Source organism: Crocodylus siamensis, chromosome 5 (assembly GCF_052110815.1).
Source record: "Crocodylus siamensis isolate JL-2025a chromosome 5, ASM5211081v1, whole genome shotgun sequence".
NCBI lineage: Eukaryota > Metazoa > Chordata > Crocodylia > Crocodylidae > Crocodylus > Crocodylus siamensis.
In genome coordinates, this window is record NC_143399.1 from 129,855,141 (window position 1) to 129,880,351 (window position 25,211).

A 25,211-nucleotide genomic window follows, 5' to 3' on the forward strand; every position below is an offset into this window, starting at 1 on the left:
ACCCAGTGAGCAATCAAATTGGGACAGATTGTTTCTTTAGTTGCACCGCCTTGGGCTTTATTTGATAATTAAAATTAGTGGTAAAAACGTGTGAAGAGTTTAGAGACAAGAGGAATACCAAGATGTGCTTAACTGTATGGACCGCACTTGCAGGATTTAGAGCTCTTATTCTTTGAAAGTATTTCCCAGTACCCATCTCCATAGGCTCAGCCTTGTCCCCATATCCACAAGTACCCATTATTAAGTAACTACAATAAGACTGGATGCCTGAGGGGACCTGGAGAGGTGTTGCAGAACCTTTCATCTTGTCAGGTCAGTCTAGCACAGGGAGCCACAAATTGTGAATTAACATTGGAACGTTAAGGAGAATTAACAAAAGGCCCCTGGTAGATAGCACACTGTAGTCTGTTAATTGCATCTCAAACAGTAACCCACCCACATGTTCAGACACTTAATTGTGCCACAAAAATGGAAAACAGCCACAAAAATATCACACAAAAAGCATGTAATATTTTGTAGTTGGTCTTCATTGCACCTTAAATTGAAGGTGTGGCAGCGTTAGAATTGCATCAGGTTTCCAATCAGGCCTGTTGTGGTCCCCACCAGCCAGCGATCGGCTGATCATTGGCTGGATTAGGACCATACTGGGGCTTGAATGTGCCCTAGTGCAGTCCCCAGAGCTGGAGGACAGTCAGTTGGTCATCAGCTAGATCAGGGACTGCACTAGAACTGGGTCTGGTCCCAGCCAGAGGAGGATCTGCCGATCATTGGCTGGACTTGGAACTGCACAAGAACTCCAACCCACCCCAATGAGGGGACCTTAGCAGGGTGGGTTTGAGCTCCCATATCAACTCAATCTATGTGAACATCAGCTGACCATTGGCAGGCTCCAGAGCCTGGGTTCTGTTTCAGCTCCGTTGCTATCCCAGAGGCAGCCAGCTTTCAGCCAAGCATTAGGCTCCTGGCTTTCAGTTTAGTGGTGCAAGGGGAGTCCAGGATTATGATTCCAGACTCCTCCTTTACTGGCAAGTAGGATGTGATTGGGATCTGATCCCCAAGCCCCAGATTAGCATCCTCCCATACCTGTGTAGTCAGTGGCCTTACTCTCCTTCCCACCACAGAGGGTCCATTCTTAAAAGCTAACTGGTAACTCTTTGTAAGTCACAGGAGACATGTCTGTTTACTCTCCATCACCAGAGATGAACCCTCTCCTTTGAAGCCATGCAAGGAACTTTTTGTTCTTCATACTGCACTTGTTTTAAACAGACAGGCTTCAGTCCCAGAGCTGTCAAACCAGCACCTTTCAGAGACATTGTAGTTTCAGGTAATAAAAACTTGCAAGCTAATAATATTAAATTGTTGAGCTCCAACCTTCCACTTAATGTAAGCATATGTGCCTGGTGTAGCTGAGTGATAAGAGACTTTCAATGCCATAAATAAACTTCTAACATTTCACAGATCTAAGTTTTGCTTAAAGCACTAAAGAACAGATATTTTAATTTTGCAGTCTCTCAAAGTCATTCATATCTGCTTCTTTTACATGCTCCCCCTTTCCTCCCAAGCAAATCCTTCCTTTGACAATATTGAAGGATCTTGATAGAAACTTAATGCTACTTGATTAAGGAAAGCTGGCAAACTGGCAGTACTGTCTAGTCGAGTCAGTCCCTATTGGAAATAGAATCTGACTTTCCAAATCAGAATTCAAAAGTGTTTTCTATTTAATAAAAATTATTAAGCATTCAGCAATTCTGTAGATGAGAAGTGAAGGTGAGGAGAGACATGTCCATTGTACTGATACAGTACTCATAGAGCATCTAACTCAAGTCTAGGTCTGTGGAGGTTTATTCCATTTGGTTACAACTAAATTTAATTTTAAAATGTATTTAAAAATGACTCCTTCAGTAGCCTTACTATTATGTTAAAATGATTCTTTCAATTTTTACTGTTTCTCAGCTGTTGTTGACACTGGTTCATATTTTTGAAAATAACTGATTTGTGTAGGAAAAAGCATGTCCACAAGGAAAAGGCCAATATGATATTAGAATCAGAAGTTTATGGGTTGAAATAAGTTATCCAAGTAACAGAAATAATATTTTGCTCATTAAAAAGAAGTAAATCTTGAGAGCTTATTTAGTAGCTTCAGAAGAGAACACACATAGACCTACAGATCTTTGAAGCTGGTTAGTTTTTGTAGCTGTCATTTACATAATCAAGATTCCTCGAATTCAATGAAAACTGGATATAAGATATTTGTAAATGAAATCACTTAAAAACATTTTAATGTCAAAATTTTTAACAGGAATCATCATGTTGGCAAACAATAAAGAGATATTCTTGATCATTCTTAAAAAAAACAAAACAAAAACCCTAATGAGTTCAAGTTGTTAAAGAAGGCATAACTGCTGCCTTTCAGGAGCCATAAACAGTATTTAATTGATGGTTTTATCTTTCCAGTGGAAAGAAAAGAATGTCTGATGTAATTCAAGAGACCATTGAGCTTGATTTCCCAGCTTTTGTAGCCAAGATCTTCAGTTACGTGGCTAATCCAGGACTGATTATACCTGCAATTCTGCTTATGGTGTAAGTATTTGCAATAATACGTATACAGGGGACAAAAGGAAGACTTGAAGAATAATAAAATTTTAATTAGATATAGAAATACCAGCTACTTCCTTTTGCTGCAGATGTGCCATAAACGAAGTCATTGGTTTATGTATGTTTCATATGCTACTATGAATTACTCTTGTTATTTCACCCTCACTATCTGGGACATTCAGTAGATTTTACAATTGAAATCAGATAGAGTTGGCTGCATCTTGGAACTTACAAATCAGAGTTATAAGCAAGGACTCCTCTTGCTGCATTATTTTTATTATTTTTATTTATCATTACTTTATTCTCTTTATGGTTTTCTGGTTCAATTAAAGCCACAGCTAAACAGAATAGTACAACTGGCTTGTAGTATTTTCAGAGCTTATCACTGAAATTTTCTAACTAGTCAAAATGAAATCAGTTGCCTGAAGACTAAGCAAGCAATTATTGACACACAAGGTTTATGATTACAGAATTGCCAAGATGTCAAAAATCTTGACACACATTTCAAAAATTGCTCCAATTTTAAAAAATAGCATACCTGTGTATGTGTGTATGCTTGTGGTTTTTCCTTCTGATCCTTTAAGCTTCCTTTTAAGTTTGCAAGCTTATCTGCACAACCATGTTGACTAGTTAGTTTCTGCACAAGAATTTGAACTTATGCGATTCCCATTTCACTCTTTCTAAATACATTTATGAATTGTATAACACGCTGCTATTCTAATTTTCAAAGCCATGAAAGCCCATTGGAATGAGTGGGTGTTCTGTAGCTAAATTTCATAGTGAGCTTTGAAAAATCCTTCAATCTGAAAAAATTAGTGGAGATAAATTTAGGCCCAACCATTACATTTTAGTTGTATATTTGTTGTGGGGGCGAGTTGTTTTGAAGGGAGAAGGAGGGTGAACAGCAGAGATGACCCGACCACAGTGCGGGGCCCAGGGCAAATCAGCTTGTGTAGCACCGCACCCCTGGATGTGAGGAAGCCGGCGGCGGAGTGGGGGTGCCAAGCGGCCGGATGTGAAGCCAGTGGCCTTGCCAAAGTTGCCACAGCTGCTCCACCCAGCTCTGCAGGCTCCCAAAGCACGGGGCTTGGGGCAGTCGCTGCGATTTGCACATCACTAGGGACAGCTCTGGCAAACAGCTAAAGAAAATCCCAAATATTTATTCAGTTTCAATGAAGAATAAATCACCTTCCTGCTACCCTGTGCCCTCTGATCTGAAACAAATAAAAATGATCATCGGGGTCCTGGTTTTCTCTCTTTAAAAATCCCAAATCCTCTGATTAAAACACCCCAAATCCATATTTTTCCACAATTAAAATGAAATGCCACTCTATGCATAGGTATCAGTTGAACGCACAGCTTTATTGATAGATTTACAATTTTAAAGTAATTTTAAAGCAATTTGGAAGCCTAACAGAACCTCAGTCATTATAATAAAATTAATAGCTATATATTTTGTCATTTTATTTTATTTATTTATTTTTTTATCACAGAAAATCCCCCCGCACCTTTTGCTTATCAGGATGCAGGCCCAGCTGCAGCTGTCCCCCCTGCTGCTTTGTGGCACTGAACAGCCTTGGTATGCCAGTGCTGTGCCCCTGCCCATACCTGTGCCCCTCACTCCCTACCCACAGTCTTTCCCCTGTGTGCTGTCAGTGCCCCTCACTCTCAACCCACAGTCCTCTACCCTCCCCCTAGCCCTGTTGGTGCCCCTCACTCCTGACCCACTGCTCTCCACCCCCAGACTCCAGTGTGTGGGGCATAGGGTGTTGTGTAGATGTGGCAGGGCACTGTTTGTGCCTGCCACTTTAAGGCCCTGGAGCTGGCAGCCTCCAGGTCTCTAATGAGGGCAGCCATTTTAGGTCTAGGGCTGCCCATATAAACAAGGCAGTTTAGCTACTGGAGATCAGGCAACAACACTGCCTGGCCAGAGGGCTGCTGTAGGTAAGGGAGGAGCTGTAGGGGATGGTCAGGAGGCTTGTGATCCTGGGTATGACCTAAAACTGCACCCTGCCGGGAGTGGGTGGCCTGGTGGGGCTCCCAGTGGTGTGGGAGCTCCCAGGAAATACCAGGCCAGTTACCACCCTGGTGAAAGTCGGGTCAGGGTGCCTTAACCCCCACAACCGGGTGGGTTACACCTTTGTAGGTTCTGGAGGGTGGACCCCCAGAGAAAGAGAGTGAGGCTATAGACTCAGGCCTGTCTGGACTTCCCCTGACTGGTCAGTGCTGGGGCCAGGACCGGAAGGGTCGAAGGGCCAGGGGCCCACTGTGAGGAACACCCAAGAGCTGAGGGCCTGGGATTCTGACTAGCCTGGAGGTTGGCCAGGGCTAGTGAGCCAAAGGCCCCAGGAGGACCACACCTGGAAAGGGAAGCAGTTCAGGGAGCTATGCTGCCCAGGATGAAGGCAGATTTGGCTGCTGGAATGGAGGGATCATAGAGAGGTTCAACACTAGGATTATGGGGCCCAGCGTGGGGCTGGTGATTGTGAGAACATCTGGATGCCTTCTGTGAGGTTTGGGCTGTGGTGTAGGGGAGGATCAGACCCGCAGATAGCGCCCCGTGGCATCAGGGCAGGAAACGGGCAGCCTCCTGCTTTATTAAGATCAATTAAATAATTACCAACAAGCCGTAGTGGGTGAGAAGGTGGGTGGTTAGCCCAGAAACAGGTGGGCAGGCCACTGGGAAGGCTGCTCTGGGAAGACCCCCTGTTACAGTAGGGCAAGAGGGTGTGTGGGCATAGACAATGCCATAGGCAACACATTGTGGGGGTACGAGGCAACATGCCCCACTGGGTTTCTGTATCCACAGCAGAGATCAAAGCTGCAACCACAGAGGTGGCTTCTGCCTGGTGTCAGTCCAGCCAGAAGGTGGCTCCACAGGCTGTGCTCTGACCACCACTGTGGGCATAGAAATCTGGGGAGCATGTGCCCCTCCACGCCCTCCCATGCATCACCTTTGCGTCCCCACCTCTCCCACACATCATCTACACCTGCTCTCCATGTGTTTCCTATGCTCCCCCCATAGACTTACCTGAAGGGAGCAGCAGGAGCTGCTCTCCTGGTTGCAGTGCTGGCCACGTGCATGTCCACATGCACATGGTCCCCTGCTTCTAATCACCCTCCTGCCACTCACCCTAGCCCCAAACAGCCCCTTGCTGGCTGGAACCTATGGTTTTCCAGGTTTTTCTTCTTTAAAGAGGAAAATCCATGATTTTCTGGAGAAAAATCTGTATTTTTCTGTGTTTTCCATGGGAAACAGAAAACCTGGATCCCTGGTATTCATGCACTTCAGTCAGAACTGAGACACCATTTGTACCCCCAGGAGTGCCAAATACATGAAAAGGAAAAAGGTTTCATGTTGAAGTTGGGCCACAGTTGTGCATTCTTCTCTTGTACTTCTGCACAGATAATTCACACTGAACATTCAGAGTGCTCAGTGATCCCACACAAGCACAGCCTGGACCACAAGGTTCTGCTCTACAGATGTCAAATCCAGCAGTGAGGTGGGATTCCCCACTGCCACTCTCAAGCATATTGGAAACCAAGCATCCCTACAGCTACTTCATCATCTTATTTCTACATCTGCTGTGTGTGGAGCAGAAGCATGAGTGAAACTGTGCTTCTCAATGGCGTGATCAGGAGTCCCAAAAGAAGCAATCTAGATGGGCAGACATGTGCTTTGTGTCTTTCATGTGAGACAAAAAAGAAAGAAAAAATCCCCACCAAAACAAAACTCTCACAGTAAGAAAGAGGTTCTTGCCACCAAACCTGTAGTGGGGGTGCAGGAACTCTGTGTGCTGCAGAAATTACCATAATTCTATGATTAAATAAGGTATTTCCTATCTACCCAACCCGCTTTGGTTTTCCTCCTCTATGTAGCCATATGCTGTCTCCATTTCTGCTTTTCCCATGAGCCACCAGAGTGCCTTTTCTACAAGTCTTATGCAAACTTTCCACATAGTTTTGGCTCTCTCTCTTGCCTTTCTCAAGACCTTCTGTGCAGATGTTCATCTTATGTTTAATACCATACTTTTTGCCTTCCAAGAATCTACAAGAGCTTTTTCCGTCTTAAATGACTGATGCAAAATACACATAAAAAATGCAACCACATTTAGTGTAGGGCATGCTCACTACTGAATGCTACAGAGCAACCATGCACAACTGGACAGGCAGAGGAAATTCTAAGTCTCTCTGAAAGTGCAGAGAGTCTGAATCGATTACCTGAAGCAAAAACTTGCAAGGACACCAAGGTTAATATTATAGTTCTTACTAAGCATGCTATAATTATTGGCTGCAAGTAATAGGACCTTGGTGTTACATCTCACCTACCTCTTTCTCTGGGAGTAAGTAAGATTTAATGTTTTACAAATTTTGATTTTCCCCTCCTTAGGCCGAAAGCAGAATAAAGTAGCACTTGATAGACTAACACTATAAAGTTGCCACCCTGTCCCATCTTCTGCATGGAACTTCAAACTAACATAGCTAACTACATCTCTGTCTCCTCTCTTCGCAATTATTTAGCTTCTGCCCCTACCCATCACTTTATTTTCACAGGCAATGAATTTAAACTGGAGTTAGCCCCTGAGGTTGATCTCTTTCTAAACTACAATAACATTAAAATGAAAGAAAAAGTAGCTGCCAGAATCTCATTTAGTTCCAAAAGATAGTGTTTTTCCTCATAAATGAAACAGATGACACGACCTGCAATGCAGCCTGAATAAAAAAAATAACCTCCCCAGGCTGTAGCTGCTGGATCATAAATTTACACTAAGTTGGCTTCAATGGCCACCAGATACTCATAAAATGTGTTTTCTCTTTCTAAGAGCTGAATTAAGTCATCCTCACCACCACTATAATGCCCTCTCATTTTTCAGAACAATTTGAATGCTGTCTTCAACTGCATTTACATTCTTTACTTCATCTGCCAGAAAATACAAAGTGGGCACATCTACACATGCCCCTGATTGCACAGTTGTTACTTCTTAGTCATTTAGTACTTGTTTTAGCAAGTACTATATGACTGCACAGTAATTGCCATTACTGCGCAGTCCTGGTGGTACATAGGTCATTTCCAAGAACTGTGCAGTAGCAACTAACTACTGTGCAGTAGTGCACTACTACTGCACAGTTTGTGCTGCATCACAGTTTGTGCCTGCCAACACTATATCGCTGTAGCAATGAGCTAGGTTGCTGTAGCTTGTCACTATGGTGTCTTGTTTTGAATAGACACTGTTGCTAAGGAAGAAGATACCATAAACCTGAAAAAGAAATGGGAATCTGGAAAAAACAAATGAACCCCCCCCCCAAAACTGATTTACTCAAGTAGTAATTCAAAAATCTTAAGAATAAGGCAGAGATAAAGTAGTCCCAAAAGGGTCTGAAGAAGCAAATTAATTAATCTGTTACAAAGCATGCCTCCTTTATATGGACTTAAGTACAGTAAGGTCAAAACTTAATGAGCAGAGGCCTTGAAGCCATTCTTCTTTTTCTTTCTTTCTTTTTTTTTTGTGGTTACATTAAAGAAAAGGGTGAAAGGAAAGATTTTGTTGCCCCAGATTTTTCATCTGGGTAGCCTAGCATCAGCAGCTTATCAAAAATGTAAATTGATGTTTGCCTTAGTGGCATTACAAGGGTCTCTACAAGCTTAGTATGTTCTTTCCAGATAGATGCTTTCTATGTGTTGTTCCTTTAAAACAGTGATTGGCAGTCTTTTTAGCTATAAGGCAGACCTCCATAATTTTCTGAATTTGGCAGCACCTTGGTTGAGAGTCGGTGTCATGTCATACTTCCTCGCCTTATCTCAGTAGTTCTCAATCAGGTAGAGCCAGATTGAAAAGCAGCTGCAGGAGCAGCAAATGCTCCTGCCACAGCTGCTTCCCAATCAGGCTCTGAGCAACATGCACAGGGAAGTTCCACCTGGTAGTGGCAGCAGTGCCTTAGCCATGGCACTCCTTAAAGGATCTCACAGCATTTTGGGGTACTACAGCACTTCAGTAAAGAAACATTGCCTTCAAGGAAGTAAAAAAAACAAACAACAAAAAACAAAAAAAAACACCTCCAAAAACTTAGATGCTCCCTCTTTTTTAAATCTACTCTGCAAACAAAAAAACAAACACTCCTTGCAGCCTCGCTTAGCCAGGAAGCCATGACTACACAGTCAAACTATAGACTGTCAGAAAGCTTTGTACACATCCAAAATACATATTCATATTGGGGAGGGGGATAAAAATCAACAGTGGTGAGCCAAATGGATCTTTCAGGAATGGCTTAGAGTCACTGAACAGATGATATTTGTATTTTAAAAAGAATAAAATTATTCTACAAAAGCAGGATGAGACATCTGACAACCAAAATATCAGTGGCTGGCAGCAGTGATGATGAGACAGACTCAGATGCTTCAGCATTTTAAAATATGTGTCTCACTGCAACTGTAAGACTGCCTGCCGGTACATCTCTTCCAATCCCCTTCACCTTTTGTTTCCTTCTCATTTGGCTTTTTTTTTTTTTCCTTTTTGGGGGTCAAGCCCAAAGCCATAATTCCGCTCAAACCTGGCTTGTTTGTACCAATTTCCCAATCTCTACCTATTTGCAACAGTTCAGTTCAAAGCTGTGGAGCAAAATAATTCCTAGTCTAAATAGAAAACTTATCTAGTGGTTATAGGACTTGCTTCAATGTGGGAATTGCCTGCACTGTCTCTGAGGGGAGTCTGTTCCAGACATTGGACACTTGGACTGTAAAGAAGTTTTTCCTTATGCCCAGTCTAAATTGGTCTTCCAAAAGTTTCTGGCCATTAGACCTTGTTATCTCTTGGGGAGCCCTGGTTCTTCCAGATCCTGGTGCTCACCCTTTATATACTTATAAGTCCCCCCTGAGTCTTCTCTTCTCCAGGCTGAAGAGTCCCAAGTCACTCAGCCTCTCCTCGTAAGGCTTGCTCTCTTGGCCTTTGATCATATGAGTGGCTCTCCTCTGGACTTTCTCAAGCTTATTCACATCCCTCCTGAAGTGGGGGGCCCAAAACTGGATGCAGTACTCCAGCTGCAGCCTCACTAAGGCCAAGTAAAGTGGGAGGATGACGTCCCTGGTTTTGCTTGAGATGTATCAGTGGATGCATGCCAGAGTTTGGTTTGGTTTGCTGGCCACAGCATCGCACTGGTGGCTTATGTTCATCTTGTGGTCAATCAAAACCCCCCAAGACTATATGATTTGTTTTTTTCTCATTCCAATCTGGCAACCCTCCTCCCTAAAAGGAGTAGTTCTTGGGGCAAGGGAAGGGACTTCCAGTGGCAAAGGTCAAGGGTTAGGGGCAGGACTTCCAGTCCTAAAATGGCAACCAGGGGGCAGGGCACCTGTCAAGAAGTGGGGCTACCCTTGTGGCCATTAACAGCTCACCAAAACTCATTAAGTGGCTCTCCAGCCAAAATAATTGCCCACCCCTGCTCAAGATTTTGGTCACTGCCCTGAAGCACTCAGGAGGGAGTAGGTGAATAAAGCATTGCTTATGAAAATGCTGATCAATACATGTTGTCACCATAGAATAGACATACCCTAGGGACTCAAGGTAAGCAATCTGTGCTCTTGGGTGATCTTGTAGTGTATATGTCAGCTATAAAACTAATCACTGCTTAGAGTAGATCATAGTGAAACCTTTCTTAAAATCAGTGGTATTGCATCACAGATGAACACAGACATTTACATATAGCCTTTGGGCATCTGTTATCTTTTCTATATCCTTTCAAGATCATTTGCCCAGTTGGCCTGCTACTTCTGCTTTGGACCAGTGACCTCCAATACTGAGTTCTTTTCCAACATACTACTTTTTTGTTTCCCAAAATTGGCAAGCAGCGTATCAAATAAAAGAAAACATATTTACTGTTTGGTGTTCAAGCAATTCAGTGCTTTTGAAAGAATTCTCAGTGTTTTCATCTGCAAGTTTACCTGATGGATATGCATACACTAACTGCAGGTGTTATATGCATATCTTCTTTCTGGGATAGGCCTATATTTATCTTGTCATCACAACAATAGTTTTTATTTTTATAGTCTAGCCATCTACTACCTGAATGCAGTGGCTGAAGCATATCAACACGCCAATGCAGAACTGAAGAAGAAAATGCAAATGGTAAGCCTCTGATTTACCCAGCCCAAAGATTTTTGATATTCTGCACACACACATTTTGAAATACAAGTTGTTAATCTAATTGCTTTTCCCTTTAAACCACAGAATGGAACTATGATAGGAGTAATGCATTTTCTGTATAGATCATACAATGTGGAAAATCATCCTTTTTGGTGTTCAGTTACTAAGTGCCACATGGGTAACACTCAATAATAATATTAATAGATATTAAAATGACACTGAAATTTCCCAAGAACAGTACGTCACACCTTAAAACTAAAGTCTGTCTCCAAATATATTCATTACCACTAATGCTGGTACAATGAATACCAAAAGGCAAATGAGATTTCCAGAGATGAACAAGCGCTCCTAAATTAACTTAAGTTTTATAACATTATGAAAAGGCCCTGTTAATAACAGGAGGAATACAGTAGTTCAACCATAACAGCATTGCTTACCTATAGTTCCCAAACTACCCTAATGAAAATGTTTAGTATCATTATCTTCACTCATTAGGGAGAGAAGAACCTAGTGGGTCAGAAGGTGCGATACCATTCCAGATGATGGGAACCGGGGGGATTTCTTGGCACTGACAGTCTGAGAATGCACAGAAGGACCTGAGGGAAATGCCTTTCTTCTGAACTGGCTCTGCCATTTACTGAAATAATGCTATGACTTGGAATCCAAGTTTGACAAAGAATATACACTATTAAATGCATGTACCTGCACACCATCTTCAGCCAAAGAAATCTGTAATAAGAAATATAAGGGTGGGTGCAGAAGGACATATCTTTGACACACTTAAAAGCAATTGTTATAAACTGTCCCTTTTAGTTTTTAGGGCTCTAACTTGCCAGGCCCAACATTTTTTCTGAAATGAAACCCCAAAAAATCCATAGATCAAAGGCTGACCAATCAATCTCCAGGGTAGGTGACTGGAATAAGCTTCTTCCAGAAGTGGTGCAATCACCTACCCTGGAAATCTTCAAGAGGAGACTAGACAGTCACCTTGCTGGGGTCATCTGACTTCCAGTTATCTTTCCTACTTGATGCAGGGGGCTGGACCCAATGATCTTCCGAGGTCCCTTCCGGCCTTACAATCTATGAATTCCACAAAAATACCTTTCAGGAATCCTATAATAGCAAGTAGCTATTTGGCAAAATACATTCAATTACAACATAAATCTAACAATTTTAATTGGTGCAGCAACGTGAAGATGAGAAAAATAAGAGGAACAACAAAGCTACCACTAACTTGGCAACGCAAGATTTAGAGGACTTTCTCACGCCAAGTGCAAAGAGTGGGGGTCAATCCCAACCAACAGCAGGTAAAAACTATTGTACACTTTGGGGCAGAAGGGGGACTAACTGAGAGATGATTACAGGAATAAAGAAATTAGGCCACATACTGACCTCAGAGACACCACAGCAAGGGGATTTTATGACCATACCTCAGGGTACATTTTATGAGACTATGGGTCCTGACACAAATTAAATTTAAGATGATATTAGGGTATTAATTGCACCATAAATAGGAACCCAGTCACATGTTAAAGCCATTTTGAGGCATGAAGATATAACATGAAATGTTGTTGTGGCTCATTTGTATCACACTTTAAGTTGAACATACAGCATGGTGGGAATGACCCATAACAGCTCCTGACACTCAGCTGAGCAGAGAGATCTACCTTGAGCAGCCCCAGGGCCCATGACAGCCATGCCCTACACAATGGTGGAATCAGGCTTGGGGCAGTGTCATGTCCTGGACCCACTGTCTCCAACCAATCCTCAGAGACAGATGCTAGGGTTTGCGGGAGGGGTGGGCACCATGAGCTGAGATTTATAAGCATTGGCTTATTGTGTATTAAAATGGCAGCTGCTATTGGAAATGCATGAAGAAAAAGCATTTACTCTAACCATAATAACAAAAATAATCTTTACACCTGTCTTCAATGTTTTATTTTTTTTTTTGCTGATGCAAGATACCAAATCAGACTCTACTAATAAAAACAGCCCAGGAGCTAAAGAAGAAAGTAAGGCAAAAAACAGCAATGCAACTTGCCCTGGAAGAGGAGTAACCATGGCACCACCCCCTCATGTGACAATAATGCAACCACCTAGACAAAGTGTAAAAGCATCTTCCCCTGGCCGGGCAAGCTCTGGGACTTCTCCGCAGGGACTGCACCCTGGAACAAGGAAGGGGCAGCCATACAATTAACATCTAAAATAGGTTAGGGGATAATTTTATCATTTTTCATTAAAAACCACATTGGGTGAGCAATTATAGATTCATAAATTATTGTACATTTGTCATTAAGCTTAAAATAACAGCCTTATTTAAAGATTAAGAGCACACTGGACTTGTGAACATACAATGGTTGCATTAGCTCAGTTGTTCATTTGCCAGCTGAGGTAGAGGAGACAGTTGGGCTGAATGCAGACCAATCACTACTTGTCAGATGACAATCATTGCAGCTATTGATAAGATTCATGTACAATATAGGACCAATAATGGCTGCTGTTTATCTCCTGGAGTTTGAAGAGTTTGTAAAACTAGGATGAGTTTGAACTCAACCCTTTTCCCCTAGCCTTTAACATTATATTATTTCCCCTGGCAGAGACAGCCAGTTTTCCAATTGAAATCCTTATGTCTTTCTCACTGTAGGAAAGCCTGTGCTTGGGAAAGAAGCATCTTGCTGAAGCTAGGTTGGCTCAAATTAAAGTCCTATCTAGCATTGCTTATTCATCAATATTTCTCTGTTTATCCCTAACCTCTCCTCACTTCAGCTGCACCTTTTACTCCTTTTGGTTTTCTCTCTCCCAACTCTTCACTATGCCAACACCCCATTCCCTCCCATTTGTAGTTCTGTTGCTGCTCTTTATACAGGCTCTTTTTAGCAGTTAGTGGCAGCAATTCAGCAGTAAGCAATAAGCATGCATGATCATTCCTTTCTTGGAAGAAAGTATGTTTAAACTAGTTCAAGGAGACAGAGACTGAAAGTATCTTGGTCTGTCTCAAAGACTCTGATTAATTATTTTGCTTCATCAGAAATACTAGTGGGTACTTCAGAGTTAGGTATACCCTGATCTGCCACGGCTAGGACTTGCATAAATGTGGTGGCTGATGTGATACAGGACCTTTCTAGAGAATAATACTTTTACATACCTGCCATAAGTTGCCAGTATGCTTACAGAATCCCTGCTGAGCCTGCGAGTCAAACAAAGAGCTCTGAGAAGATGTTCTTCTCTGTGTGTTGTTGTTTGCTTAACTTTTCTATGAAATAAACTGATGCTTTAGACTGAAACCAGAATTCGAAGTAGACACTTCCAGATGTTTTGCTTGACTTAGATGGGGCATGCTTTCCCTTCAGTTCTCCATCCTACTTCAACCCACCATTGATTGAAAGGGATAGAGCTGGTGGCAGGATGCTTTTACTGTAGGCATGCACTTAATTTATTTGATAGATTCCAGACTTTTTGACCTTCGGTACATGAAAGCCTTCTCCATTTTCCCAGGTTCTCTCTGGAATGACTTAAGAAGAATAGAGAGGAGCAGTTAGAGATGTTAGTCTAAAGTTAGGCAGAAGGCAAGGCAAGGTGGTTTGTGTTAAGTATGGTCTCAGAATGGTCTTATCCCACTACCTGGAATAGCTTCTTTAATCCCTATATATATCCATCACTTATTAATTGTTTTCTTTATCCCTTTTGATCTCTTCAACCCACTTATGCCTCTCAGCAAGGTGCCTTCTTACTTCCTCCTTTATCTACGCTACGTGTTTGGATGACTTTATTCCTTTCCACTTAGTAACTCTGGTCACTGCAAGTCCATTCATACCATCTAATGAAGTAGGGTGCAACTTACAGAAGCTCATGCCTCTCTCAGTGAGTTACTCTATGAGACTACTACTCTGCCTTCTGTTTTAGAGTATAAGAGCATTGGATGTGAAGTAGGTTAGGAAAAGGATTAATTGTTTTATTGATTTGGCTCTATTTATTGTATGTGTGTGCTTTACAAAGAACATAAAAGTAGCTAGAATGCTAGAGGTGCTTCAAATAAATCAAAATGATACAATCAAAGGAGAATGAATTTGGATTATTTCCTCCAAAACCTTGGTTCATCCGTTCCTTTTCAAACATAGAACACTGAAGCCATTATTTTGATACTCAGATAATTACTTTGACACTCACTCTTCAGCAAGGGGAGTGAATCTCATAATGACTGACAGATCATAGTCTCCAAAGAGCACACCATCTTTCCCCAAGATTAGGGGCCTGCTTGCAGAAAGTCATCTTTTCAATTTGCACAGTGTTCCTTTTAAATAAGCCTCTTTAAAATGCACTGTTGTGGAAGCAAATTACTTGCCCCATTGCCACATTAGCTCCAACTTCTGAAGAGATATGATTCTTCTTCTAGTCCAAGAAGTACACACAGAAACCCAACTATTTAAGTGGAGTAGATGCAGTCAAGAAAAAGCTTTTCAATTGCCCAAAGAATAAAAAGGCAGCTCTAAGAGGCACACGGAAAAGAAGTGACTCAATTACAAATATCAAAATACACCTGAAACAAAAACCCCTAGCATACAACAAATGAAAATTTAGTTTCTGAAAAATGGACAGGCAGCATTTGTTACAAATTTCAAGGTGTATTTCACAAAGAAGTTTTCAGTCCAGTTATCAGTGATAATTCAGTTATCAGTGGTAATTCAAACTAGGACTTTGCATACATTGATGTTAACTTAACATTTAGTCCATTTGGAGTAAACCCTGTTCTTTGGGTTAAAAACAATCTGCCAGGAGTCATGCTTATTAGAAAAAGTGAAAGCTGTGTGGGAAGGGGGTGTTTTTTGGGAGTATGAGATGGGATGGGAAAGTATCATGTTTGTTTCCTTAGAAACAACAAGGATGTTGTTTTCATCACAGTTGTACCTCTCAGAAACTGGAGCACCACTAAACATTGTAAAAAATGCACGGGTATGGATTTCCATCTTGAAATCTAGCCCAAAAAATAACGCCATGGGTTTCAAGAGGGCATTTCCAGTTACTGCAAATTCCACTAAAGCTTGAGTTGCCACCAAGGGAAGAGTCACCAGAAGGTTGCAGTTAGGGACCTGCCAAATTCACGATTTTGCAGTTTTCACAGAAACTGCAAATTTGGTAATTCCCCTGTGGAAAAAAAACCTAGTCCCCATGATAAAGTGTGGGGACCACAAAAAGCAGGAAAGTGAAGGGTAGAGTGGGGAAGGAAGCTGCAAACAGAGGCAGGAAGCCCTGGCATCCTGAAGCACAGGAGTGGGGGAGGGCGGGGGTGGGATTTTCACAGTACAGCACAGCAGGCTCCATTAGAGCTGCCTTTGTATGTGGTAGGTCACCCCATGCCTCTGATTGCCCAAGGGGCCCTGAAAGTCCTGCTGCTCCCTGGACATTGATAGATGGTTGCCTGTCAATCTCCAGGGAGGGGCAAGAGGGCCTCCCTGTGCCTCTGATTGGCCAGGGGGCCCCAGAAGTTCTTCCCCGCTGAGAGGTTGACTGGGGGTCATCTTCTAATCTCCAGGAACAGACGGTAGTTCCTGGGCCCCTCAGCAAGTTGTAGGTGGCGGGGAGAGACACAGACTTGCCACAGTGCATGGTCTACTGTGAAAATGGCATCTGATGCTGTGCTGGGACCACAAAATACAGAGGCAGCCTCCATGAATTAGGTAGGTCCCTAGTTATAGTTAAGGAGAGAAACAGTAATTAGATGCATTGTTAAAATATCTACATCTTACTTCAACCCAGTGTGCTTTACAAACGGCATGCAGGAAATATTTTCTGCTATTAAAATGAATATATTGCTTGGGTTTAACACAAGAGATTTCGCCTTCAAAGAACATAAGTTTAGGATATGCATTCAAGACTGTACAATATTTTAAAATTTCTTAAAAGTGGCTAGAACAAAAGGCATCAGGATCTATAGATAAACCATAGTGGTCACATACACAATATCCTGTTGCAGTGTGTATTTCAATGGCTCTTTTGTGGATTTAGAAAGCTAGTTGTTCTAAGATGTTCCGGGGCCAGGTTTTATAGAACTGACGGCCTTCCAAGTCATCATGTCCTCTCCCTTCCCTTGCAAGTAACCGCGTGTCCAGTAGGATCCCCAAGAATGCCTACTCCTGTGTCTTTTCACATAGTGCTGGTGCAACCAGCAGGGTAGGAGGTTGAGGAATGGAAGCCTATTAGGTCACTGGTAAAGAGCAGAGAAAACAAGGGTACTAGCCAATGCCTTGCTAGAGCAGTGCCAGAAAATTAAATTAGGTTCTAGTATGCCCAAATGAGAACACACAATCCTATGGGACAGAGAAAGAGGAAAAAACTCAGTGGTCCTTGGCAGCCTGACCTGGGGCAAAACCTCCTGCCTGGCCTCAAATCTGTTAGTTGGTTTCTGTGCTTAAAATACACCAGATATGGTGGTATCAGATATGACTTGGGTTCCTAAGGCACCAGCATGCTCCAGCCTATTTACTATGAACAGTAGCTTGGAGAAAGTCAAGAGCTGCAACTCACCTTTTCTGAAGGATCAGGATTCTTACAGTTACATTATCCTCTTCCCATACACTCCCATCCAATGACTGGAGGATGGATGTACTGGGAAAGAAGAGGAGTGCATAAGATTTTTATTTCAGCCCTGGTAGCCCTGAGAGATTGAGAGAGAGTCAGATGAAATTTAACTAAGCAGTCTAACATCTGAGTACTACCTGAATCAGGCTCTGACCTGTTTAATAATGCTGAGCAGTAGCGAAGCACTTCATCATTTTCAAAGTACCTGACTAGCAATAACTAATTAATCTTTGAAGGTTTGTTCATCACTAATTACAATGCATTAGGTTTAGGCATTGAACAACACCCTTATTTGCCCAGAGTCTTTCAGATAAACTGGTATGTTAGCTGTGCAATGACTTCTGCCAGCACAAACAGTGTCCCTTCTTTCACCAAGGACTAAATTGGGCATCTCTAAACACATAATATCCAAAGGACTTTAAAAAAGAAGCTTGAGTTATATTGTTGAATAATGTAATCATTTTGTGTTCTAACTGAAGTTTAAAGTCTGCTTGCCATTTCCTCTGATCAACTTAAAGGTGAACTTCAAAAACTAATTAGACTGTTTGGCAGAGTCAGGATTAGGCTTTACTTTTTATATTCTTAAGGATGGCAATAAGTGCTTGCCTGAGAGTTTGGAATTGATTTTCTTTTTCCTTCCTCCCATGGCATTTGGTGAAAGATTAAATCAATCTCAAGACTCCTCAGAGGCTCACATGAACTGCGGAAAGAAAGCTCAATGGTGTGTGACCACACACCTCCAAATGAATTTCTCTCTGCATAGTGAAACTTTAAAAATTTCATACATTGGCTTTTACCAGCAGTTTAGTAGGCTGCATTTTAAAAAGACTTAAAAATTACAAATTATGATAATGCCTTTGTCTTTGTTCCCTGCTTTCAGAGTTCATTTAATTAGTCGACTGCAGTTGGTGAAAACTAACAAATCTCTTTTGGGTAGCAGTTACCTTAGCGACAAGGGGGTGTCTTGTTTAATGATGGTTATTACCTTCATATTAAAGGAGAAGGAAAACCATGTGAAAGTAATAGGGATAAAGCAGACTGGAAAAGGACACCAGCCCATATATTTTACTAAAATATAAAAACCATTCAGATACTATGCTAATTCAAATGCTTACAATATCCTTTACTGAATGCTGAACCGAGTGCATTCTGTTTTAACCACGAATATGGAACACTGAGTACCAAATATATGGTTTTTGCTTAGAATGCAGAGAAGCTGGAAAGACTAATATATACACAACCATAACCAAACTATATTCAATTTGTGGTTGGTGCTTTAATGCAAAAGCACTTTAACTGCTTTGCAGCAAAGTGCAAAACAAAGGGGTTCACATATGAAAATAAGCGGCTTGTTGAGAGTACATCCTGAGCTGGACCTCTGCTGGCAGCTGTAATGGCAAACCAGGTTGAAGAGATCAACTGCAAGTTATATCCTGTTATATAACAATGAATTATATATACAGACACTATTAAGAAAACATTAACTCAGGAACATCATCCTCAGAGGGTTGCTTTTCAACATTATTAGTGAGAGAGTAACTTCACTGGCTATGGGAAGAGCTTTAGTTAAACCAGCTAGACACAGGAGAGAGAAAATTAGCATTCCTTGTAGTAGTGATAATGGTGGCAGTATTTCCATACAGCCCATGAAATAACCATGAGATAGGAATTCCACTATTAACAAGCTAGACTTCACCCAAGGCAGTGATTACAAGTGAAAGCCATGAAGCGCCATATTAGGTGTCAACTTTTAAAACCTCCATTTTTTTCAAACATGTTTCAGAGTCAGGGTGTGCCAATGTACACAGGTTTCATGCAGGATCTTTCAAATTATTGTGTTGACAGTAAATGGGGAAAAATATTCCCCTTCCCCCATATCGGATCAGAGGAGCCCGGGCTGGGAGCAATACAACAAAGAACATTCCTTCCCCCACCCACGACCTACACCCCTTTGATTTGATAACATGTTGGAGGACAGCAGGGATGCAATTCTCTTATTTTCTTTTCTGTTTTTTCTTCCATTTTCTCCTATTATTTTTGCAATTACACTTTCCCATTGCCACTTTCCTTATCCTATCCCCACTTCTTTATTCCTTCCTTCGTGTTTCCCTTCTCAGCCTTCCTACCTGCTTATTACTTATTATCTTCATGCTTATACACTGCCTGATCTAAACTTATGTTCTGTGAAAACAGAATATCTTTTGTGTTAAACACAAGCAATATCTTAATTTTAGTTGCAGAAAATATTTCCTGCATGCAATTTGTAGAGCATGTTGGGATGAAGAAAGCTATAGTTTAACACTGTTCTTAAGGAGGATGCTAATGGCTTCAGTTTCCTGTGTCAAGAACCTAGAATGACTCAAGTCAATCCGCTACAAATATTCTGCATGAAATTGAATAACTGTTCAATATTAGCATCTTGCCAGTGGTGACGCGTAGAGAGTGCATGGGGTACACGTGTACCACCTGAGAGTGCTGGTGAACCCCCTGACCAGCCACTTTTGCCACTTAAGGCAATGGGCAGTGGGGGCAGATGGGAGCACCAGTGCCCCCCGCCCGTAAGTGCTGGCCAGGGAGTGGGAGTGCTGTGGTGAAATTTGGGGTGGCTACAGCCTCCTCCCTGTGCCACTGGAACCTGCTCTGAGCCCAGCCTCTAGTGAGAAGAGCCCTGTGCAGCACTGGCTCCAGCTCCCCCCGCAGCTGCTGCCTGCCCCGTGCTGTGCAGATCTGGGGGCACACCCCCTCCCACCCCCACCCTCCCAGGGTGCAAGCAGCAGCAGGAGCCACCCCCACCCCACGAGCTGTGGCTCCGTCCCACACCTCCCCACCCTGGCTGGGCAGTGCCAGACCCTACCCCTGCCCCCTCTCTCACTGTGGGGGGCATTGATCTGCACCCGCATGTTCCTTCCCTCCCCCTTCCCCTTCTGACTTACCAGCTGGAGGCAGCTGTCCAGGCTGCCAGCTCTGCTCCATGCTGCACTGCGGCTGCGGACAGCACGGGCATTTATCAGCCAAATTATCAGCCCCATAGGGCTTATATCCAATCTAAAAAATGTTCTTCATATTGGTACCGATCCAATATCGGACCGATGTATCCATGCACCTCTAGTAAGCAAGGCCCAAACCATTGTCTATTATGTCAGGAAGAATCACATATGCACTTGGGAAGACATCAATGAGACTATGAGAAAAATCTTCCAAGACTGTTCCCAGAAGCAATGCAGCACATATGGCCTATTCTGTGTGAATCCAATTAACCATTTTCTGTTCTTCACTTTGGGATTGATTCAGTCTTTCTTCTAACTCCAGTTGCCTTTGGATCAGAGCCTAGTTCCAGAGTCATGTCACTTCTCTCCCCAGACCTGAGAAAGGGCACTTTGACAGGCTTTTGAGCTCAAACATCTCTCAGCTACACATGGGTCCAATCAAAAATATCAATGCCCCCCGACCCCCAAAATGATGACTTGACTGCTTTGTCAGCAGCAGGATAACAAGGCACTGTTCTAGACCAAACAGACTTTTAGCTGGCTGCCTTCTAGCATATGTGAGCTCTCATTTTAGAAAGCAACATACTGCTTTTCTATGGAACAGGAATATAAGACAGTTAAAACACAGTAACTTCTGCTTCTGTCAAAAATTGCCCTGTCAAATTGGCGTATTCTCCCTCCAGTGCAAAAGGATTATCAAGAGGCTAGGAATTAAATGCATTTAAAATACAGGCAGAATACAGGATGCCATGAACCAGGGAGACTCCAGTGTTATGGGCATGTTGTCTGATGAATCACAAAATCAGATGGAGCTCTGTGCTTTGCTGCCATTGATGAAGGTCAGACTTAGCCTTTTAAGCTTGCCTGCACAGAATCCCTAGATTGCATCCTGTCAGAGCAACCATGTTCCCTCCAGTGACTGGCATGAGATAGAGTACACAATGTGATGGCTTAGAGAAGTGATAACATCCCTTGCTTTGATTCAAGCTGCATCCCTCTGGCAGAGCATCCCTTAATGCTGTCTGGGCTGAAAACTTTAGGGAATTCTCTTGCTAACTTGCCTAAGTTTTCATCTTTTGTCTCCTGTATGCTGTAATAGCTTGTCCTTTGATAGGTGTTACACTGGCTTCGTCTATTGACCAGGATTTATCTATTGACTGTATTTGTCTGCATTCTAAGGCATGTCTTGTTTCTTAATCAAAAGGCAATTACAAGATTAAAATGACTTCTAGTGTCTCCTCCCAAAATGTTGTCCAAATATTTGAGGTTAAATTGCAGTTGAATGTAAAATTATGCATGTCAACAAAGCTCTATACCTTATAACTGAAGTGCTGTGTTTCCAAGAATTTCAGCCAGTTCTTACCCCTCACCCCCTCCTTTATGACTGCAGTCAAGGAATCAAGGCTGATTGTTTTCTGGAAGACTTTCATACTATGAAAAGTGATGTCACACAATGAATTATGCTTAGCTAAGCTACTGCATATTGATATTCTTCATGGCAGTATTTTAACAAATAGGCTGTATCCACTCTCACAAGTGAAGTGGTATAAGAAGCACAATACAAATGCTCAAGACAACAATGAAAACAAAAATGATTGCTTTCAGTTCATGGATGAAACTGCTTCTTTTGAAAATTGTTTATATCAGCTGAATAATGACAGCATCCAAGTAAGGAAGCAGTAGGGGCAAAAATCATTCTTATCTTTTTAATCAGTCAAATCTCCCCCAATCCCTCTTTAGACTGAAGCATGTTAATTTTATGTACACATGCATCTACGTCTCTATTTCTAAATAGGTAAAAAAAAAAAAAAGCATAAAAAGGACAGATACACTTTGCATTAAATTAAACACAGCTGAATACAACTGGAAAGATTGCAGAATTAAAACAGTTACTCTCTATTTAGTCTTTCCTTGTGTTCTGCATCTTACTTCCCTGATTTCAGGTGAAACTGAAAAAACTTCATTTCCAAGTATTTTTGCATTTGTACTTGGAGGGTGTCTGTAGATGTGTGGGGAGGCTGTTCTGATGCACTGTAATTACCATGTGTTGGAGCAGACTCGATTAATCGAGTTGGCTGGAGCATGCTAATTGGCATCATGGAATGTGCTTTAGTTAAAGCTCCCCTGCTGCCATTTTAAAGCACATGAGACACTTCAGGCACTTTAATTAGAGCAACTCTTGGAGATACTCTAATTAAAGAGCCCCACCATCCTACCCCAGGAATGCATGTAAGAACACGCAGAGTCTTCTGGCATATTTTCCCATTTTATATGGGGCAGGCACATATATAATGTTTCTGCGAATGTAGTGCCATTCAACTCCACAAACTAATACAGAAGGGAATTACAGATCTCATTTTGACTAGACTGGAAACTAGCCCTTAGTCAAACAGCCAAAAAAAGGTCAGACATATTGAAATTACAAGGGCCTAACAGACTTGCCAAAATCTTACAATAATTTTCAGAACAGGTTTCCAATGGTGTAAGAATGGGTGGACTTGTCCCCACCTCCCAACCAGACAGACAGTCTTATGCCAATCTAATTGCCCTGCTAAAGGTACATTTTTCCCCAAGGCCATCTGTCACACTGCAGAGATTTCATTTTTTTAAATGAGGCCAAAAGGCCAACAAAGGCATAGCAGATTACCTGGCTGAGCTCCATCGCCTTGCAGAACTTCGTGAGTTTGATGATCTCCTGGATGGCCTGCTTCATGACTGTCTTATCTGTTGGGTTCAAGAGGAAGCAATCCAACGTCATCTGCTCTCAACCAAATTTTACCTTGGCCACTGCACAAGAAAAAGCCTTGGTAGCTGAAGCAGCATCCCATAATGTGAGAGAAATTCACCAGGCATTCTCCAGCAATGTCCACTTACTCCAAGAAGATCAAGAATTGGATCATCACCCGCAAATTCAGTGGATTATATCCTCACCAACAGTACCACATAAACCAATTAATCCACAGACAAGTTTGAGTTGTGACAGCCAACATAGATGAAGGGAGTGCAGGTTTAGGAATGCAGAGCGTCATACCTGCAAGAAGAAGGTCCACGTAGAGAGGGTTTGCCACTCAAAGGCCAGTTCCGGGAGGCCAAAAGACGGTGGCAAATCTATTTGCTCCCAAACCACTCACAGATTAGAGTCCTCCCCAGAACGTGAGGTACAAAAACTATATTTGATTCAAAATGTTGGTGTTGTTGAAACTCAAGGTTCTGAGATGATAGCAAATGTAGTAATAAATGGAAAGCAGTGCAAAATGGAAGTGGACTTCGGTTCAGGAGTATCCCTCGTAAGTGAAAACACATTCTTCCAGTTGTTTCAGCACCCTCTCCCCAAGCTATTGAAATCTGAGTGTTGCCTGCATGACTATAATGGACAGATTGTGGAAACTTTGGGTAGCTGCAGTGTAGATGTCCAGTATGGATCTGTTCATGGGCAACTGGTGCCACCTTAGTTGGGAGGGTATTTTCCCCCTAGTGACCAGTCAGTGACTGGGGTGGTAGTTCCCCCCCATGGCCAATCTCTCTGACCGAGGGGAGGGTCCTCTGTGTCAATATGTACCAACCGCTGAGCAGCCACGCTGCTCCTCAAAGCGGCCACAGTGCTCCTGGAAGTAGCCATGGCACTTCCAGAAGTAGCTGAGGCCTACATCCCTACATCCAGTGATCCCACTCCCTGGCTGGCCCTTGCGAAGGGCACCAGTGTTCCTGCCTGCCCCCCCCACATCCATCGCCTAAGAGGGGAGCGTGGCCAGTCAGGGAGTGCACTGGCGCTCTCAGGGGATGCTCATGCAATGTGCCCTGTGCATTGCCACTGGATCTGTTAGACAGCGTCTACCCCTCATTATCACTAATGGTTCCTGCAAAAGTCTTCTGGGGAGAAATTGATTCTCACCATTGGGAATCAGTATTCAAGGCATGCAGTCTTTGCACAGAAAGTCTGGAAAGGCTTGCAAGGGAGTTTCCCTAGGTATTTGCCGAGGAATTAGGAACTTACTCTGGTCTACCTTTGACATTCCAAATGGATGCTGTGATAGCCCCTGTCTTTATGAAGGCTCGGAACGTACCTTTTGCACTGTGGCTGAAAATTGATGCAGAATTAGATCAGCTTATCACACAAGGGCATCTCAAGCCAATTGTACATACAAGCTTAGCCACACTAACTGTTCCCGTTTTAAAACCTAACGGTAGTGTTTGCATCTGGGGGATTACAGGTTCACTATTAATAAAGCACTTAAGTAGGACCCGCACCCAGTGCCTACCATTGACCAGTTACTGTCTGTTGTTGTGGGAGGGAAGGTTTTTGCCAAACTTGACCTCGCTCAAGCCTATCAGCAATTGATAGTGGATGACAAGGCTGCTGAGGCCCAAAGAATAATTACACACTGGGAGCGTTCTGTGTCAAGCGCCTCCAGTTTGGAATTTCTGTGGCACCAGGAATTTTCTAGCGATTCCTGGAGAAAATGCTAGCAGGAATTCCTGGGGTTGTTCCATACTTTGATGATGTGTTGATCATGGGGCTGTCTAGAGAGAGACTCACTGAGAGACTAAGAGAAGTTTTACAGAGATTCGATAGAGCAGGTATCAGAGTCAAAAGAGAGAAATGTCAACTAGGAGAGTGTCAGGTTGCTGACATGAGACTGTCATTGCTCACTATGATGATCAGAAGCCACTGTCCATTACTTGTGATGCCTCACCATTTGGTGTTGGCACTGTCCTCAGTCACACATTGCCTGATGGCATGGAGGCACCCGTTACTTTTTACTCAAGAACAGTGACTTTAGCCAAGAGGAACTACACATGGTTTAATAAAGAAGCACTGGCAAACATTTCAGGAGTTAAAAAATTTCACAATTATATTTATGGCCACAAACTCAAAATTCGAATGGACCACAAACCCCTTCTTGGAATTTTTACT

The 25,211-nt window shown here is 42.5% G+C and overlaps 1 protein-coding gene across 1 annotated transcript in view; it reads left to right on the forward strand.

The window, feature by feature from the left end:
* TMC2 (transmembrane channel like 2) overlaps positions 1-25,211 on the forward strand; it is a 76,212-nt gene that overhangs the window by 45,171 nt on the left and 5,830 nt on the right. Inside the window, exons 16-19 of the mRNA XM_090048849.1 lie at positions 2,455-2,580; positions 10,637-10,715; positions 11,920-12,040; positions 12,695-12,942. Coding sequence (XP_089904975.1) covers positions 2,455-2,580; positions 10,637-10,715; positions 11,920-12,040; positions 12,695-12,930 — 562 coding nt within the window. The 3' untranslated portion in view covers positions 12,931-12,942. The remainder of the gene's footprint in view (positions 1-2,454; positions 2,581-10,636; positions 10,716-11,919; positions 12,041-12,694; positions 12,943-25,211) is intronic.